This window comes from Peromyscus eremicus, chromosome 9 (genome assembly GCF_949786415.1).
Source record: "Peromyscus eremicus chromosome 9, PerEre_H2_v1, whole genome shotgun sequence".
NCBI lineage: Eukaryota > Metazoa > Chordata > Mammalia > Rodentia > Cricetidae > Peromyscus > Peromyscus eremicus.
In genome coordinates this window covers 70,639,400-70,658,242 of record NC_081425.1, presented here as the reverse complement: position 1 = coordinate 70,658,242, position 18,843 = coordinate 70,639,400, and the positions used below count along the sequence as shown (strand labels likewise).

The window sequence follows — 18,843 nt, the reverse complement described above, 5'->3', positions numbered from 1 at the left end:
TTTTGGGTTTTGTTTTGCTTCGCTTTTTCGAAGCAGGATCTTACCACATAGATCAGACTGGCCTCACTGTGGTTATGTAGTCCAGGCTGGCATAACTTTTTTGCCTCAGCTCCCAATTGGGATAACAAGCATATATTGAGTTTGTGATCACTTTCAGTTTCATAAACTTCCTTTCCAAATTCCAGAATCAAAATGTTCTTAGCTTAATTACATTCAATTTTTTGTTTCGTGTATTCTTGTCCTTGCTTATATCACTCTTAAAAACCAAGACCGGTTATCAAAGCCCATGTGTTAGGTGGTATTTGGAAGGGAAGGTACTACCAGACTAACTTGTCTGAATATTTTCCAACTTTGAAGATTACTGCACATGTAGCTTTTAGCATTTTAATGCATTATCCTAATAAGTCTACTATGTTTGGGCTACCATGCCACCATACTGCACATTATTAATGTTCTCATATTCATTACTTTCAAAAGGAAACGTAAGAAAGAATCAGAAGAGAGAAACAGGAGAGACTGAGAACTATGGGTAGCCTGAGAAAATTCTTCTTACTGTATTTTCCATTTTTTACCTTAAACATGAATTGATTATTCAAAAATAAACATTTTAAATCTTCTGCTTTTTTGAGACGTGTTTCATGTATCTCAAGGTGGCCTGGAACTTTCTATGTAGCCAAAAATGACCTCGAATTCCCAATCTTCCTGCCTCCACTTCCCAAGTGCTGGGACTATAGACGTGCATTATTACACCTGATGTTTATTTTAACTTTTTAGACAGGTTCTCCCTATGTAGGCTCAGCTGGTCTCAAACTCTATATGTAGACCAGGGTGGCCTTGAACTCACAGAGATCCTCCTGTGTCTGCCTTCTAAGTATGGGGATTACAGAAGTGCATTACCACATCCAGCTACTATTTAAAAAATTTTTAAATCATTTGCTAAAAGGCAATCTCTGCAAAGAGATATTAGACACTTCCTATAGTAACTGCTTCCTATAGAGAAGAGACTGAGCAGCAGAAACAAAGAAGGTTATCATTTCCCTCTGTGCTTTTTTCATACCTTAAAAAAAAAATCCCACTAAGGGGCTGTAGAAGTAGCTCAGTGGTTAAGAGCACTGGCTGTTCATCTACAGGACCTGGGTTCAATTCTCTCAATTCCCAGCATTCAAATGGTCCCTCACAACTGCCTGTAACTCCAGTTCTAAGGTACCTGACACCCTCACATCGACATACATGCAGCCTGAACACCAATGCACATGAAATAAGAAATAAATCATAAAAATAAATAAAAAGGCTGCCATGCAAATTAAACTCGAATAATTTTTAAAGAAACATAATATTCCTGAACAGCTTATATTTTTAGTTTCAATTATACCCTGCTTATATTTCAAACTGCTCAAGATACCTATTTCCTCACACCCTTTTCCAACAAAATTGAAAAACCTCGTAGAAAAAAATTTCATATTTTATACTATAATCTATAAAATGTACTTCATTAGCTATAAAACATGGATTTTTACTTTTGGTCCTGGTGTGAAGTGCTCCAGGGAGGTAGGCACTGCCATTGGAGAGGCATTTGCCAAGCTTTCCATTATCCCTGTGCAGAAAGGCTACTGGGGGAACAAGATTGGCAAGCCCCACACTGTTCCGTGCAAGAAGACAGGCTACTGTGCTCTGTGCTGGTCTCATCCCTGTCCCCAGAGGAACTGGCATTGTCTTTGCTCCTGTGCCCAAGAAGCTGCTGCTGATGGCCAGCATGGATGACGGCTACACACCAGCCAGGGCAACATTGTCAAGGTCACCTTTGATGCCGTCTCCAAGACCTGCAGCTACTTGACCCTGACCTCTGGAAAGACTGTTCACCAAGTCTCCTTATCAGGAATTTACTGAACATCTTGTGAAAATCCATACCAGTTTTTGTTCAGAGGACCAAGACTCCAGCTGTGGCTATCAGAGTAGGGCTTTTATACAAGAAAAATAAAAGTTCATTAAGCCGGGAAAATGGGGTTTTTTTCTTTTTTTCAAATTATGTATACGGGTGTCTGTGTCTGCACGTAGGTATATGCATATGAGTATAGGTATCCCCAGAAACCAGAAGAGGGGATCAGATCCCTTGGACTTGGAGTTACAAGCAATTATGAACTGTCTAATATGGGGGCTAGGAACTGAACTGTGTATCTCTCCACTTGGATATTTTTAAATTTAATTGTTTTTTCATTATACACCATTTTTGAGATTTAGTAAAATAAAGAAATTTTAAGCTGGATGGTGGTAGCGGTGGTGGCACACACCTTTGATCCCAGCACTCAAGAGGCAGAGGCAGGCAGATGTCTCTGAGTTCGAGGACAGCCTGGTCTACAGAGTTCCAGGACAGACACTACACAGAGAAATCTAGCATCCAAAACAAACAAACAGGAAAAAAAAAGTCCATTGTTCTAATGAAGCCTGTAATCTCAGCGCTTGGGAGGTGGAAGCAGGAGGATTGTTCACAAAGACAGCCTAGGCTACCATGAGACTGTTTAAAAAGAACCGAAGACAGTAAACTCGGTTGTGTAAAGCAATAGCATTTACTCTTTCTACAGTGACTAAACATGAAAATCCCTCAAGCAACTTCAATGTGACTCTGATTACCTCAACAGCAATCTGATTTGGCATTTAGGATAGTTCTGTAATTCATCCCAGGAAAAGTGTTTTAAATTATGTTAATTACTATATAACTCTTAATTAAGGTCAGCAGCACTGGTCTGGGAACGGCTTCTGAGAAATGCTGTTTCAAGTCTGCCTTCACAGATAAAACTCTCACCTAATTTGTGATCAAGTTAATAATATGCTTTGAGGTCATTTCTAACTATGAACTGACTTACACTTTATATTCAACCTGTTCAGAATTAACTGACCTAAAGAAACATTGCAATCAATCTTACTATACTTTGGATTTGCAGTGTAACTCCAAGCTCAGCTAAAGTCCCAGCTTTGATGCTGTTCTTATCAGCAGGGCCAGAAAAACAATTTTCTCCCTTAGGAGATTCGAATAAAAGATTAAGGCAAAAGCTCCTGATTCCTTTTTGTTTTTGTTTTTTTCAAGACAGGGTTTCACTGTGTATTCCTGGCTGTCCTGGAACTCACTCTGTAGACCAGGCTGGCCTAGAACTCAGAGATCTGCCTGTCTCTGCCTCCTAAGGGCTGGGATTAAAGGCGTACGCCACCACGGCCTGCTCCTGCAGTCCCTTTTATTGCCACATTTGCTGTGCAGCTCAACAAAGACAACCTTTGGTCAGCATTTTAGATTAGGTGATTAGAACAGTAGAAACCTAAAGTCTGAATTCTTGTGCACATGCCCAAACAGAGACACACATAATTAAAAATAAATATAAATCTCAAAAAAAAAAAAAGAAATGCATTCCCAAATAAACATGTCAACAATTGTTAAAAAGGTAAGGAAGCAGTTTTATTTTAAAACAAATACCAATTAAATCAGCAAATAATTTTTATCAATGTAAATTCTTTTTAAATAGAAACTGAACATGTATGTATCAAATTACACTTTCATTCACTGGCACAACACACTTCTAAAACAAGCTAATACAAATGAAAATACATGACTGTGTACAATGCATGCAAATAGCACGCCACCATCTTCCAAGACCATCATTTTTGGCCACCACTTTCCAGACCATAATTTTTATATGAATATACTGGCAAGTAGAGAAAATCAATGCACACACTTAACATATACACACTAGAATCCAAAGCACCATGTAAATATAACACGGGTGCTTACAGAAGCATAAACACAGCTTGGTCTGAAACAGGGGTTTATGCAACAATGTTGTGACTGTGTGAGCAATGACTAATGTGGAGACTGAGATTCATGAAATCCTTATGCCCTAAGCAAAAAATGAAGAAAACAAACAGGAAGTCACACACCCTGCTGCAAGCCAGCTTCTTCTAAGATGAAAATGTGAAGAGAACTCAGGAATGCCAATTATTCTATCTAGAGTAAAACTGTGAAGACAGACAGTCTAGAAATATGAGAGGAGCTAAATTCTTTTTGCTTTAAAGGCCCTGCTGCAGACTTGCTGCTCCGCCTCATGGCTTTGAGAAGTAAAACTGAAGAAGTTGTTAAGGGGTTCAGGTGCGGTGGGGGAATCCACAAAGAACGGTCTGAACTGAACATCTTCATCTCCACCACCTCGGCTTCCAACTGGTGTACGGTCCAAATGAAACTTTGAGCTGTTCCCTAGGGGAGAAAATTAGGGAAGAATGTAAGAGTATTTCCTAATAGATCTTTAGGAACAAACTAATAGCCATTGAACAAATATTTTAACAAAATTCAACTCCTATGAGATGGATAATTATCTTAAACTCATCTCCTATGGTAAGATAAATACAGACCTAACCCAAGACCAAAGACTATGTCACTCAGCTCCTCCCCTACCACAAAATACACTACACCTTCTGTGAAAACTCAGATTGAATAAACATCTGACTATTTCTACCAGACCCCTCCTTGGCTTTAACAGACTTCATTGAAGAGGAAAAAGCTGACTGTATCTGCCTAAAATAACCTGATTGTATCCGCCTAAAATAACTGCTCGGTGCTTAAGAGCAGCTGTTGCTCTTGCAGCAGACCCAGGTTTGATTCTTAGCACTCACATAGTGGATCACAACCATCCAGTTCCATGGGATCCAACACTCTCTTATGGCCTCCATGAGTAGTACACAAGTGGTATACATACTTACACACAGGCAACACATACACATAAAAAAGAAATCTTTTTTAAAATGTACAAAATGAATGAAGAAACACATACAAGGACAAGAAAAATATGTACAACAGCCATTTGGAATGACTAAATTATTGTGGAATCATCTTTTTGTACACTGTGAAAATGTATCTTTGCCAAGGCACCTTCTGATTGGGTTAATAAAGAGCTGAATGACCAATAGCTAAGCAGGAAGAAGTTAGGTGGGACTTCCAGGCAGAGAGAAAGGAGGAGCTGAATCTAGGCACAGGGGAGATGCCAGAGAAAACAGGAAGTACAAGATGGAAGAAAGGTAAAAAGCCACGAGACAAAACATAGATTAATATAACTGGGTTAGTTTAAGTTATAAGAGCTAGTGGGATAAGCCTAAGCTATAGGCCAAGCTTTCATAATTAATAATAAGTCTCCATGTCATTATTTGGGAACTGGTGATACAGAGAAAGACTCCCTATACTAAATTGCCATTTATAAATAATGAAGCTAGGCAGAAAACTTCAGTTTTAGACTGGATCTCATTCTAGTACTGAAACTAGTTTGTAGACCAATTGGTCTCAAACTCAGAGCAATCCACCTGCCACAGCCTCCTAGGTACTGGGATTAAAGGCTTGCCCACCATGCCAGGCAGGAACCTTCCTTATTTATTTATTTGTCTTTTTTCCAGACAGGGTCTCACTATGTAGCTTTGGCTGTCCTGGAACTCAGAGCTCCAGCTGCCTCTGTCTCTCATGGGCTGGACTAAAGGCTGCCCCATTAGACCTGGCCACAAAACTGGGCTAAAGGCTGCCCCATTAGACCTGGCCACAAACATTTTGTTTGCACATTCTTATCACCTCATTCCCATTCTAGAACATCATTCTCTCTCACTGAACCCTTTTCCTTAGTCTATAATAAATGCCAAAATTTGAGTACTTGGAAAAGTCTACCACAAGAGACTTCAATGTTGTATGCCGATTTATAAAATTATATTAATACTGAGGGGAAAAACTACTGGATTCTGTTGCACTGGTGTTATCAAGGGAAGAACTGGAAATGAGTCACCCACCTATCAAAAAAGATCCTGAGTCAGCCTAGATTTTGAATTGCATACTGGGACAATAATTACATCCTCACTACTCAGAACCATGCCCAAGAGCCAGGCACATAAAACATACTTGGTAATTATGTGATGACTGAATAAACAATTAATGATCAAAGGGCGGAAACAAGAACTGCGCAATCTGGGCCAGTCAGCAAGGTGACCCAGTGAGTAAGGGCGCTTGCTACCTAGACTGACAACCTGAGTTCAATCCCCAGGACCCACGTGGTGCATGGAGATTCATGCAAGTTGTCCTCTGACCTATCCATGTGTATTGTGGCACATATACAATGCCCACACAGACAGACACACAGACAGACAGACAGACACACACACACACACACACACACACACACACACACACACACACCCCAAGCAAATAAATGTAATGAAATAAAAATACATGTTGGCATGTGAAAGAAACTAAAACGTGGCCTTGTAGGCAAATGCAGGAGAGCTGGTTAAAGAATGGGCTGTGCAACGCAAATCACATGAAAACAAGAAACAGCAGTGCTAACACTCACCAATCAAAAACTCCAGCTCATACTAATTACCACCACTAAATAGCTAGCAGAGTACAACTTGAACATTTGTTTTGCAGAGATTAATTCTTCTCAAATTGAAAATAACTTAAACTAGGCATGGTGGCATACTCCTTTAATCCCAGGATTCAAGAGGCAGAGGCAAGCAGATCTCTGAGTTTGAGGACAGTCTTGTCTACACAGTGAATTCTAGAACAGCCAGGGTTATGTAGAGACCTTGTCTCAAAAAAATAAAAATAAAAATGAAGATAATTGAAATGTATGCAAATACAACTGAGAGCAATATTGTACAGAGTAAGACAAGGAATCCCCAGCTTACCATGGCTCACCACTCTCGAAGCCTTCTGGGTGTGCAGAACTATGCAGCACAGTGTGAAAAATCATAATTTAAAAACTAAGTGTTGGGTATCAGATTCCTTCTTACCTAATGGAAAGCCAAAGACACCAGACTGTGCGATCGTAGCTTGTTCCAGGGAACCTTCTTGGCTAGCAATTGAGATATTTCGTAGCCTAAGGCTATCATAAAGGCCTTGGAGCTTTTGATACTGGCGATTACGCTCCATAAGTTTTTCAGAGATATCACTAAACTTTTTCTTGTATTCTTCTAGAACTTTCTTCATGGAGGTGACCTCTCCTTTCATAGAGGTCAATTCTACATCCTTGCTCTGTATCTGCTGTGTATATATCTTTTCCATCTGTTTCAGATGGCTCTCAGCCTTGCTGAAATTATATTCTTGATAGAGACGTTCCTGATGTACCTGTCCAAATAAATGAGAAGCAGCATGATATTAGAGACTGTAGAACCTCATCCAAGCTCAAGTGGAAAGGATACTTATACAGGGATATAATTATTACAATATTTAAAGCAAGGCAAAAAACATAATCACGTGGGGCAGTGGTGGTGCATGTCTTTAATCCCAGCACTTGGGAGGCAGAGGCAGGCAATCTCTGTGATTTCAAGGCCAGCCTGTTCTATAGACCTGGTTCCAGGACAGTCAGGACTACAAAGAAACCCTGTCTCAAACAAACAAACAAACAAACAAAAAAACATAATCACAACATACAATGAGGTGATTACAAAAAATGGGCTGCTCAGAAAACCATACCACCAAAACAAGTATGCCTTATCTGCAAGTAACATATCCTAAAAGTTTTTAAGAAATACAACAGAAGTTAGGTGTGAAGGTTTATGCAGGAGGATCAGGAGCTCAAGGTAAGCCACCTCAGCTAGGGTAAATTCAAGGCCACCTGGGTTACATGAGACAAAACCAAGAAAAAATACATGTTTACAGGTCGTATGCACATATATGAAGTCCAATTTCTAGTTGATCCAGAGTTAGAAAAATAAGACCCCCCAAATATCCTAGAATTTACACATGTGTAACTCATGTTGGGCAGAACCTGTAACTAGGACATAGCAAACAAAATAGGATGTCACTTCTCTGGTACATAAGACTACAAAGTCCATCTTCCTTGGAGATACCCTTCCTTGCTGACTGGAAAAAGCAGCCATGATGGGAAAACCTAAAATGGGAGCAATTGCAAAATACTGAGGCCTCACAGGATTAACTCAGAATGAATCAGACCTGAATACAAACTGCAAATCAACTCATAGGCAATAACACAAGGGAAGTCTAGACAATCTGAAGTTGGCAATGACAGTTACATTATCTATTTTTTATGTTGCCTGAATGTATGTATGTGCACCAGTCAGAAGAGGGCTTCAGGTCCCGAGACTAAAGTTATGCATGGCTGGGAGCCACCATGTGTGGATGCCAGGAATGGAATCCAGGCCCTCCATGCAAGCCACAAGAGATCTTAACCAGTGAGCCATTTTCTCAGCCCCACCAATGACTTTTAGACAACATCAAAAAAGTCACTGAAGATGTTAATAAAATAAAAATCTCTACTCCATGAAAGGCACTGCTGAATGAAAAAGACAAATCACAGACTGGGAGAACATACTTGCAAAAGATCTGAAAAGGGCTGCTATCCAAAATAAGAAAGGATGCTTCAACAGCAGTAACAACAAAACCACTTTAAAAATGGGCAAAGTCGGGGCATGGTGGCATATGCCTTTAATCCCAACACTCAGAAGGCAGAGGCAGGTTCTGTGTGCTTGAAGACAGCCTAGCCTGCATAGATAATTCCAGACCAGCTAGGATTACATGAGACCCTGTCCCAAAAACAAAAATCAATAGCCTGAAGACCTCAGTTCAACCTCAAGACGGCACATGATGGAGAAACCCAATTCCCACAAATTGTTATCTGACCTGTGGATCCAGAACATGCACACACAATAACTAAATGTAAAAACAGGCCAAAAAAATGAGCATAGGTTCTTATCATTTCTCAGGAAAATTAAGGTGATTGCACTCTACCTCATTAAAATGGCCAAAATTACAATTTGTCATTTTTGGCAGGAATACAAAGTAATACAGCCAATGGAAAACAGTTTGGCAGTTTCCTACAAAAATATGGTCAGGGATGAAAAAGTGCTTAGTAGCATATGCAAGACCCTGGGTTTGGTCGTTAGCACTACAAAAAAATTCTTGAACTAGCTGATGAACAAATGTGTAGGTAATTGCCACACAGTATAAACAATAAAACAAAAGTATGCGTACAAACAGTTACTCACAAAATATAAAAACAAAAATATCTACTTAGCACATGATAAATACTTGTAATAAAAATTAGGGGAGAATATTTAAGAAAGTTTTCTGTATATTCATGCATATGTAAGAAATACATAATAGTGAAGGGACGTTTTAAGAAAATCCCTCAGAAGGGAGTTATAGATTTAGCACAGTGGTAAAGCACTTACCTTTTAAGCACAAGGCCCTGGGTTCAGTAGCATCCCATACCAAGACAAAAAGAGATCCTACCTAGGCCTCAAATAATACTTCAGTGTACATTGTATTTGCGCACATGGAGGCTGATGTTTGCACACATGAGAAGCCAGCTCTCCTGTGGGTGCTGAACTCAGGTCCTCATGCTTACACAAGCACTTTACCCACTGAGGCATCTCCCCAGCCCCTAAGCACTAACCTGGTATGTCCAGAAGGCCAATGCTCGGGAGCTAATGTCCAGTACAATCTCTGGTCGAAGCCCTGCCAATACCATAGCTTTATATTCCTCTGACGGGCTGAGTTCGGTACGGACAATATCTAGCTTTCCAGAAAGGGTACTGTTGCAGGCAGGGCAGATAGCTGGTGAACGGCTGAATTCACCACTGCCATGCTGGTCACAGAAGATGTGAGAGCAGGCAGTAACCCAAGCATAGCCAGAGAGCTTGAGACGACATTTTCGATAATTGCAAAGCAACATGTCCTCATACAAAGACATGATAATAGCCTCCAGAAGAAGAATCCTAACAAGGAGTAAATGAAGAGATAAGCAAGTCAAATTGTAATGAATATGGAATTTTTTTAAATGTACTTTTATTCTGACAAAAAAAATGGACATTTTGGGCATTTATTAAAATTATATTGATTTCAGCCTCAATACTGTGGTCTTTCCTTATATATACAGATAGTTCCAACTCTTACCAATGCCAAGAATACTACGCACATGGCAAATGTTTAGAACATCACAAATAAAAATTAAATCTGTCTGTTGTGTCATTTTCCAACACCAGAACAGAAAGCATTCTACTAAGGCCAGGCGTCATGGTGCAAGCCTTTAATACAGTATTTGGGCTGTAGAAGCAGGCAGATCTTTGTAAATTCAAGGTCAGCCTGATCTATATAGTGAGATCCAGAACAGTCAGGGGTAGTACATCTCGTACTTGGCAAACATGAGGCTGCACATAACTGCAGGAACTTTTCAGTAAAAATATTAAGTGACACTCTTAAGGGTTTTTTTTATACATCTTGATTTCTCATATTTCTTAACTGAACTGCCTTGATTAAAAGACTAGCTGCCTGATAAAATTAGGTATAAACTAAGCTAATTCATCTATGATGAAACCTGAAAATCTACATTAAAATGTTTGTTTAAATTTTATTATCAGTTAAATAATACATCTATTTATTATTTATATATTGCCATAGTTTGATTTAACACATTGACAATTAATTCTCTAGACTAAGTTGCTTTTCAGTAGTGTCCATATATAGAAAGCAATAGCATTAACAAGTCATATACTGAATAATAGTGGTGTATCAATTATACACCAAGGAAAAATGAGCACATTCAACATACAACTTAAGAATGTTTCCTTAACAGGGTGATGGCCCACACCTGTAATCCCAGCACTCAGGAGGCTGAAGCTGGGCATCCCTTGTTCAAGGCCAGCCTGGGCTACACAGCAAGCTCCTGTCTGAAAAACAAAACATACTCCCTATGCTGGAGTGTCTCGCCCAGCCTTGATGCAGGGGATGAGCTTGGTCCTGCCTCAACGTGATATGCCATGCTTCGTTGACGCCCATGGGAGGCCTGCCCCCTTGTCCCTTTCTGAACAAGGAGGAATGGATGGGGGGTGTGGGTGGATGGGAGGTGGGAGGAGGGGGAATGGGAAGAGAGGAGGGAGGGGAAACAGTGGTTGGTATGTAAAATAAATGAAAATTTTTAATTAAAAAAAAAAAAGAAGCCAGGCGGTGGTGGTGCACGCCTTTAATCCCAGCACTTGGGAGGCAGAGGCAGGCAGATCTCTGTGAGTTCGAGGCCAGCCTGGTCTACAGAGGGAGTTCCAGGACAGGTTCCAAAGTTACACAGAGAAACCGTGTCTCGAAAAACCAAAGGAAAAAAAAGAAAGAAAAGTAAATGATGATGATGATGATGATGATGATGAAGATGATGATGCTTTAGTAACGAGGGTCAATGGATATGCTGACACCTTCATCGCAAATGCCACACCTGTACAACCAACCACCTGAGCGGCAGCCCCTACAAGATGAGCAGTCCAGAGTCATCCCTGGACTCCGCGACTCTGAGGCCACTACGCACTATGAGACAGCCTTCAAAGGGACAAATACACAGACGTCCTTGCTGAATTTCCAGATACCCTTCACCTGACAGCCAGCGGCCAACTTGACTCTACCTCCCCCGGAGTAATAATGCTCCCCGTCCTAGCTGGAGGGGCCGGAGCCGCCAACTTCCACAGGGCAGGCGGGAAAGCCATACACGCGAGGACGGCCAAGCGCTGCGGAACAAGACCCACCACACTGTGTTCCCTGGAGGTTCAGCCTTTCCCCCCACCGCTCCCAGAGACGACGCCGGACAAGATACCTGCAGCAAAGCAAGCTAAAGGCGCCGGCCTTCCACCAAGCGAGGCACGCAGGCTTCTTCCGCGTGGCCGAGCTGTCAGGGCGCATGCGTGCCGGCCGCGGGGCCTGCTGGGTAGCACGAGGCGGGCTGCTGGGTAGCACCCGGGGCTCATTGCTGAGGTGATCAGCCAGAGCCTTGTCCTCCCGCTTTCCCCCGTCAACATCCACTGAGAGTCGATATTGCAGATAGTCACAAGGTGCTTAAGAGGAAGCAATAGGCCGGGCGGTGGTGGCGGCGGCGGCGGCGGCGCATGCCTTCAATCCCAGCACTCGGGAGGGAGAAGCAGGCGATCTCCGAGTTCGAGGCCAGCCTAGTCTCAGGAGCAGCAGCAGCAACAGGATCAAGTGCCATAATTTTGGGGGAAGATTTCTTTTTTTCTCTAGTCCCAGCCCTGGACAGAAAGACTGACCATTGAGTTCCAGGCCAGCCAAGACCACATGGTCAGACCCTCTCTCAAGTAACTTTTAATATATATTTGTAAACATCTGTGTGCCCCTTGTGTCCATGTAGTCAGAAGAGCGTGTTGGATGCCCTAAGAGCTGGAGTTACAGACAGTTGTAAGCTGCCTTGTTGATCGATGCTAAGGATGACCGGGTCCTCTAGGTCAGCAATAACTACTGAGGCATCCCTCCAGCCCCAGGAGTCATAACTTTGAGATATCTTTGCTGGTAGTATTCAAATAGTTAAGGGGATTATTTTGTTTTCAAGATTTATTTATGTAATTTATGTATGTGGCTGTTGTCTGCGTGTACATTGGCACTCCAGCAGAGAGCATAGGATCCCATGAAGCTAGTTGTGCCCCACCATGTGGTGCTGGGAATTGAACTCAGGATCTGGGAAAGAACAGCAGCCAGTGCTCTTAACTGCTGAGCCATCCCTTCAGCTCCTAAATACTGATGTAACTTTGCCCTTCAGAGATTTTTCTGCCTGAAAGTGTTTTTTTTCTAACTGAAAATTAAAATTAAGTCGGGAAGAGGGCTAGAAGGTAGCTAGGATGCAAACCATAGTGCCATTCTCTTGCAGCCACCTACTCAGAAGAGAAGACCCTGTTGTGAACTAATTATAGCCACACAATGGACACCAACCAATGGACTTTCCCAATATTAAACCTCTCTTTGGTTTTTGAGACAGGCTCCATGTTTCCCTACAGTGACCTTGAACTCACTGTGTAGCAGAGGATGACCTTGAACTTCTGAACTTTTACTAAAGGCTGGGATCAGGGAAGTGTGTGCTGGAGATATAGAACCTGGTTTTCATACTGAAGGGACCAAGCAGACACCATAACAAGCTGCTCAGCCTTCTCTCAGAAATCCGGCCTCAATTTCAGTTTCCCGAGACTGAGCAAGCAGTTTCTGAGAGGGTCATGAACAAAAGACTGATGTCGCTGCCAGCAGGGACAGGGAAATAGGATGCACCAAGCCTGGGCCACTGACCAGCCCCCACAGTATGTGCTAGGCCAGCCAGCCTCCACAGCAGCTCAAGGACAAAGCCTGGGACTTGTCCAGGCCTGCCCCAAAAATGGATAACTGTAACCCCGAACTAACCCTAGCCAATTAAAAGTTACTGACATGATTGCCACTCGCATAAACCAATCCTGAGTCTGTTCCTATGTAGTCTGTAGACCCTAAGACACCCCTGCTTGCTTTACTCTCTATAAATACCCTATCCCCTTGCTAACTCGGGATCTCTCCTGCTCTGCAGCTGCATCAGACGGATGGAGGGGTCGAGTTAACTCGAAACAGTAAAGACTCTGCTTTTGCATTGGATTTGGTCTCTTGATGGTCTTTGGGGGATTCTGGGTACAACAATACATGTTAGGCTTGACAACTAAGCTACAGCCATTAAGCCTGATTCCTTCCATTAATGAAATAGCTCTAACATTTGCTTTTCCCACTAGCAACTTAATCCTACTGGTACAAATTAGTCAAGGGAAATTGGATAAGTAAATGTTAAGTTTGTATGAAGAAATAAAAGATGAGAATTTAGACAGCCTCCAACTATAGCAGACTTTATTCAAAGATAGGAGATGTGGCATCTCTAGTTCTAGACAGGACATAATCAGAGCACAGGACCCAGTCACTAAATGACCAGAGTTCAAGAGAATGAAGATTACATGCTTCAAGATGGGGATTCTGTAGCTACGGAGAATGGAGAAGCGAAGCTGTTTTCCTTAGACAAGCTGGTTTTGAAATTGCAGGGTCTGTACTCTTACTCCCCAGGTGTCTAGGGTTGGGGTCAGCTGCTTTACTACTGCACCCAAAACTTACTTCTGCTTCCTGGAACTCAGTTTAGGGCCTTAGCTTGGGGGAGCAGGGTTCCTTTAAGGAGGGTCTTGGGTAAACCATACACTACCTACCATATGTTTAAAATAGAGCCTTTTGAGTGTGTCTGGTTTTAACTGTCCCAAACATATAGAGTAGAAATCAAATACAATCTCACTTAAATTTCCAAGAGTAAAAACACTCAGACTTCTACAATACTTACTTCAGGCATATACTAAAGCATACCGTATTATAGACTCATTTACTCTAATAGTTATTGGTTCTAAGCTTTTATAAATTAAACGCTACTGAGTTAGACTAAGCCTCTGTGCATGTCTTCCTGACTAACCATATCAAAAATTCCTATGGAATGTCAATATAAAATTCTCAAGTAAACTCTATGCTGCCCCATGCATTTCACTGACAGACAAAATGAGAGCTCACTGCTAAAGACCACAACATGCAGAACTATCAGGGTTTGCTTTGTGTTCTTGTCCATCTGGCTGCAGATTGATTCTGGGACACTATTCTTCTGAGTCAGCTTTCATCTTTGAGTATGCTGTACCCTTACACTGGATTTTAAACTGCTTTGAAATGTATTATTTATTCATTGGGCCAAGTGGTGCCAACATATCCCTTTAATCCCAGCACTCAGGAGGCAGAGGCAGGCAGATCTGAGTTTCAGGCCAGCCTGGTCTACAGAGTGAGTTCTAAGACAGCCAGGCCTGTGACAGAGAAACCTTACCTCTGAAAAGGGAGGAACTGGGACAGAGGGAAGGGGTTAAGAGCACTGGCTGGCTGCTCTTGCAGGACCTGGGTTCGATTTCCAGCACCCAGATGGCAGCTCACTACTGCCTGTTAACTCCCATTCAGTTCTAGGAACTCCGAGGTCCTGTCTTCTGACCTCCATCAGGAATGTAAATGGTGAACAGATGTACATCCAAGCAAAAACACTGGCACACACAAATTTAAAAAAGAAATTTATTAATTGGGAAAACAAATCATTTAAAATTTAAACGTGTTTCAGTAACTTCCACGATCACTACAATCCTGTGAAATGATATTACAATAAAAAGTCCTCTATAGCTATAGCCCTGGGCTTTGAACTTTTTTCATCCTATCATCACCTCCTGCTTTATAATTGTCTGACTTGGCAAAGTTGAGAAAGCACTACTGGGGACAGCCTGCCTATCCTCATGAAGCCCAGAGAAGACAAGCCAGTTTTGTATATGGTGGACTACAATCTCATTGCTTAGGCTCTCAGCAGTGAAGAGCAAAGTTTACCTGCAACCACATTATAAAGCATTTAAAGATAAGGCACTGACAGGACAGGGATCAGGCATACAAAACAAAAGACCATTGACTTAAATTGCCTTACAAAAATGATAGACAAGTGAGTGCCAAACAAAGATTAATCCACTAAGAAAATATTACTCAATCATATAGGGATACACAATATATTCTCATTCCATACTGTGCCTAATTTTAGGACCAAATTGGGCTTTGGGAGCCAGTTGTAGTGGCAATAATAAGTAGGTCACCAGGCAGACACAATTTAACTTTATGTGCATGGGTGTTTCGCCTACATGTCATGTCTACATGTGTTTGCCCCATTCCCGCCCCCACCTCCCCTCTGCCCCCCCCCCATCCACTTCTGCTCAGTTTCTGTTCAGGAGAAGCACAGGCCTCCCGTGGATATCAACAAACATGGTAGTCAGACTAAGCACCTCCCTTTGTATTTAGGCCGGGCAAGGTGACCCAGTATAAGGAAGAGGGTCCCAAATGCCAGCAAATGAATCAGAGACAGTCCCTGCTCCCACTGTTAGGAGTCCCACAACTGTCCCATATATGCAGAGGGCCTAAGTCAGTCCCATGCAGGCTCCCTGGTTGTCAGTTCAGATGCTGTAAGCCCCTATGAACCAGGTTAGTGAATTATGTGGGTTTTCTTGCGATGGCCTTGACCCCTCTGGCTTGTAGAATCCTTCCTTTCCTCAGCAGGATTCCCCGAGCTTGGCCTAATGTTATGCCTGTGGGTCTCTGCATCTGTTTCCATCAGCTGCTGGAGGAAGCCTCTCTGATGATAGTTGAGCTAGGCACAGATCTACAAGTATAACAGAATATCATTAGGCATCATTAGATTGACATTTTTTTTCCTCCAGTTGTGTTTGGTTCTATCCTAGGTTCATGTAGCCTTTATGTCCTGGCAGTGTTGGGGTGGGCTCTTGTGGCATGGGTCTCAGGCTGTACCAGTCACTGTTGGCCACTCCTACAAATCTGTGTCACCCTCACCCCAGCACATCCCATAGGCAGAACAGATTGTAGGTTGAAGGTTATGTGGCTGGGTTGGTGTCCCAGTCCCTCCACTGATAGTCTTGCCTGGTCACAGAAAGTAGCAAGTTCAGACTACAGCTGGAGTCATCCTTTTAGATTTCTGTGAGTTTTCCTTGCACTAGATTTCTTCCTGACCCTGACATGACCCCCTCCCCCATTCCCAGTCAGCTTTCAGTACTCTCCCTCTCCTCCCCACCCCCACTTAGCCCCCATATTTCCATCCCAACTCACCCCCAGTCCATCCACAAAATATCTTCTGTTTCCTTTTCCCAGGGAGATCCAAGTGTCCACCTTGAACCCTCGTTACTTAGCCTCTCTGGGTCTGTGGATTGTACCATAGTTATTCTTTACTTTACAACTAATATCCACTTGTCTTATACTATTATTACCATCTAAGATATAAGGATATTAGGAAACTTGCCAAGGTTATATAACTTGTTAAGTGTTAGAACACAAGCTTAAACCCAGTCCAACTAGAAGCCTACTGTGTATACTACATAGAACCACGATACTTATACCACCTCAAGATCTTTTGACTCTGAATGTTTAAAAACTAAAATTCAAGCAGCTGACCACAAATTACAAAGCAGTATTTTTAGATTTTGTATATGTCAAAATCTCAGCCTCACCATGAAAAGAATGCAGACATTTATCATTTATTGTACAACCATGATTTACAGCATGAAGGTCCAGATCAGAAATGCAGTGTCAATCAGGTTATTCTCTCCTGAACACTAAATGTTTGTACTTCTTGAATTCCAACTTTAGTTTCTGAGAAAAAAAAAAAGAGGGGGAGATAACTGTTCGGAAGCTGTGTGTACTTCCAAATGAATTCTCATGTAAACATGTGAAGTGTAAAGCAAAGTGTCAAGGAATACATGGTCCATAATCTGTTTGTCATGCAAAATCATTTAATAAACAAACTCATAAAATTGCATAGTATTGAACAAGCAATCGTATAAAGACTGGAAAAGTGATGAGTTCAAAGCTGTCAACTTAAAAAATATACATATTAATTTAAAAGTGGAGATGGAGAGACTAAAGAAGTGGTACATCTGAAGAGCACTGACTGCTCTTCCAAAGAGCCTAAGTTCAATTCCCAGCACCCACATGGTGGCTCACAGCTGTCTGTAACTCCAGTTACAGGGAATCCAATGTCCTTTTCTGGCCTCTACGGGCAATGTATATACTTGGTACACAGGCATACAAGAGGGCAAAGCATCAATATACATAGAATAAAAATTTTAAACTGTCAAAACTCATTAGCTAACAGAATTATACCAGCTATCAGTACCTTTTCTGTAGTGTTTAAGTTAGTATAAGGACCAACTAGATCTATCTCCCATTATTACAAAGATCAAAACACAAAATGTTGATACTATCAAATTCCTTAAATCATGAGTTCCCTGGGAGGAAAGGTCTAAAGGCAAGAAAGCAATGTTCAGCAGGCTGAGTTCACTTTCAACATTCGCCCCCACTTTAGTCTGCTCAGCACATGTGTGTAATCAGTGTGATCAGCTGAAACACGGACTTGACATGCACTTCATCATGGCAAACTGTGAATGATGGAGGAAGGGCAAACTGATGTGGTTCTTCAGCCAGGAAACTCTCAAAGGCCTTTGCAACCACTCAACTTCAGCCTCTAGTAACACTCTGTCCCTTATCTTTCATGGTAAAGATGGTTATTATACTATTTACCTCTGTTGTCAAGTGAATCCAGCTTCAGTCTAGGAATCCAACTTGAAATATCAGAACTACTTAGCATCATTCCTGCAAAATAAAAACACACAAAGGTTATACATTGTACTTACATAAATCACACCATCATGCTCCACAGACCGTGTAAGTCGTAAGGAAATGTGGGGCGTTTACCCACCAACCCCACAGTTCCCCAGAGTTTTCTTGAGTGTGAGCAACAAGAAATATTACATAGAAGGATTTATATTGCGGAGATAAACAGATAGACAATACAGGATAGCCTCGAGAGGGCCTGGAACCCTTTCCAATGGCCCCCGACTGTCTCTGCCCCAGGGTATTTATAGAGACGCCAAGGGGTGGAGCAAAAGACCTCCCCCTAGCATAGCCAAGTGCAGGCCATCTCAGACACCTGCACTTAGGCCCGTGGTCCTAATCATCCTCCTCTATGCAGACCTGCTGGGTAAAGCCACGAGGAACCTGAAAACAGGCTCCCACAAGGAAACAGTAACTATCCATTTTCCATCTGCCTCACTATTCAGTGTCATTTGAATCCAGCTGTGCTGGAACACACCTGTCACTGCAGCAAGTAGATGGAATATTTAAATCAAGCCTCAGGGCTCGGGAAATGGCTCAAGTTAAGATCACTGGCTGCTCTTCCAGCTCCTAGTTCAATTCCCAGGGACCGCATGGTGACCCACAACCATCTGTAATGGGATCTAATGCCCTCTTCTGGTGTGCCTGAAGACAGAGCACACACAAACATAAAATACATGAATAAATAAATCTTAAATCAAACTTTGGCCACACACCAAGTTTAAGGTCAGTTAGCTTGGGCTGCAAAGAAGGCCCTGCAAAATATAAATTTGTAAACAAAATCCTAAGCCAATATCAAATCGGGGCAGGAT

At 42.0% G+C, this 18,843-nt stretch overlaps 1 protein-coding gene and 1 non-coding gene across 2 annotated transcripts; both read right to left on the bottom strand.

Moving 5' to 3' along the window:
- Nucleotides 1–3,991: 3,991 nt before the first annotated feature.
- Ccnb1ip1 (cyclin B1 interacting protein 1) lies at nt 3,992–11,733 on the bottom strand. Its single transcript, XM_059274476.1, has 4 exons — nt 11,610–11,733; nt 9,429–9,750; nt 6,805–7,138; nt 3,992–4,237 (listed from the first exon to the last, which is right to left on the bottom strand). Exons 1-4 carry the CDS (start codon nt 11,693–11,695, stop codon nt 4,038–4,040), a joined length of 942 nt encoding a protein of 313 aa, XP_059130459.1. The 5' UTR covers nt 11,696–11,733; the 3' UTR covers nt 3,992–4,037.
- Nucleotides 11,734–17,721: 5,988 nt separating this feature from the next.
- On the bottom strand, nt 17,722–17,798 carry LOC131920215 (small nucleolar RNA SNORD126). The gene has a single exon (XR_009381562.1). It is a non-coding gene; the product is annotated as a small nucleolar RNA SNORD126 (small nucleolar RNA).
- Nucleotides 17,799–18,843: the final 1,045 nt, after the last annotated feature.

Coding starts and splice junctions, on each gene's coding strand:
- Ccnb1ip1 (XM_059274476.1), bottom strand. CDS start 11,695: ATGCGCCCTGACAGCTCGGCCACGCGGAAGAAGCCTGCGTGCCTCGCT. Junction 9,751..11,609: donor TTTAGCTTGCTTTGCTGCAG/GTATCTTGTCCG, acceptor ACTCCTTGTTAG/GATTCTTCTTCTGGAGGCTA. Junction 7,139..9,428: donor TGGCCTTCTGGACATACCAG/GTTAGTGCTTAG, acceptor TTATTTGGACAG/GTACATCAGGAACGTCTCTA.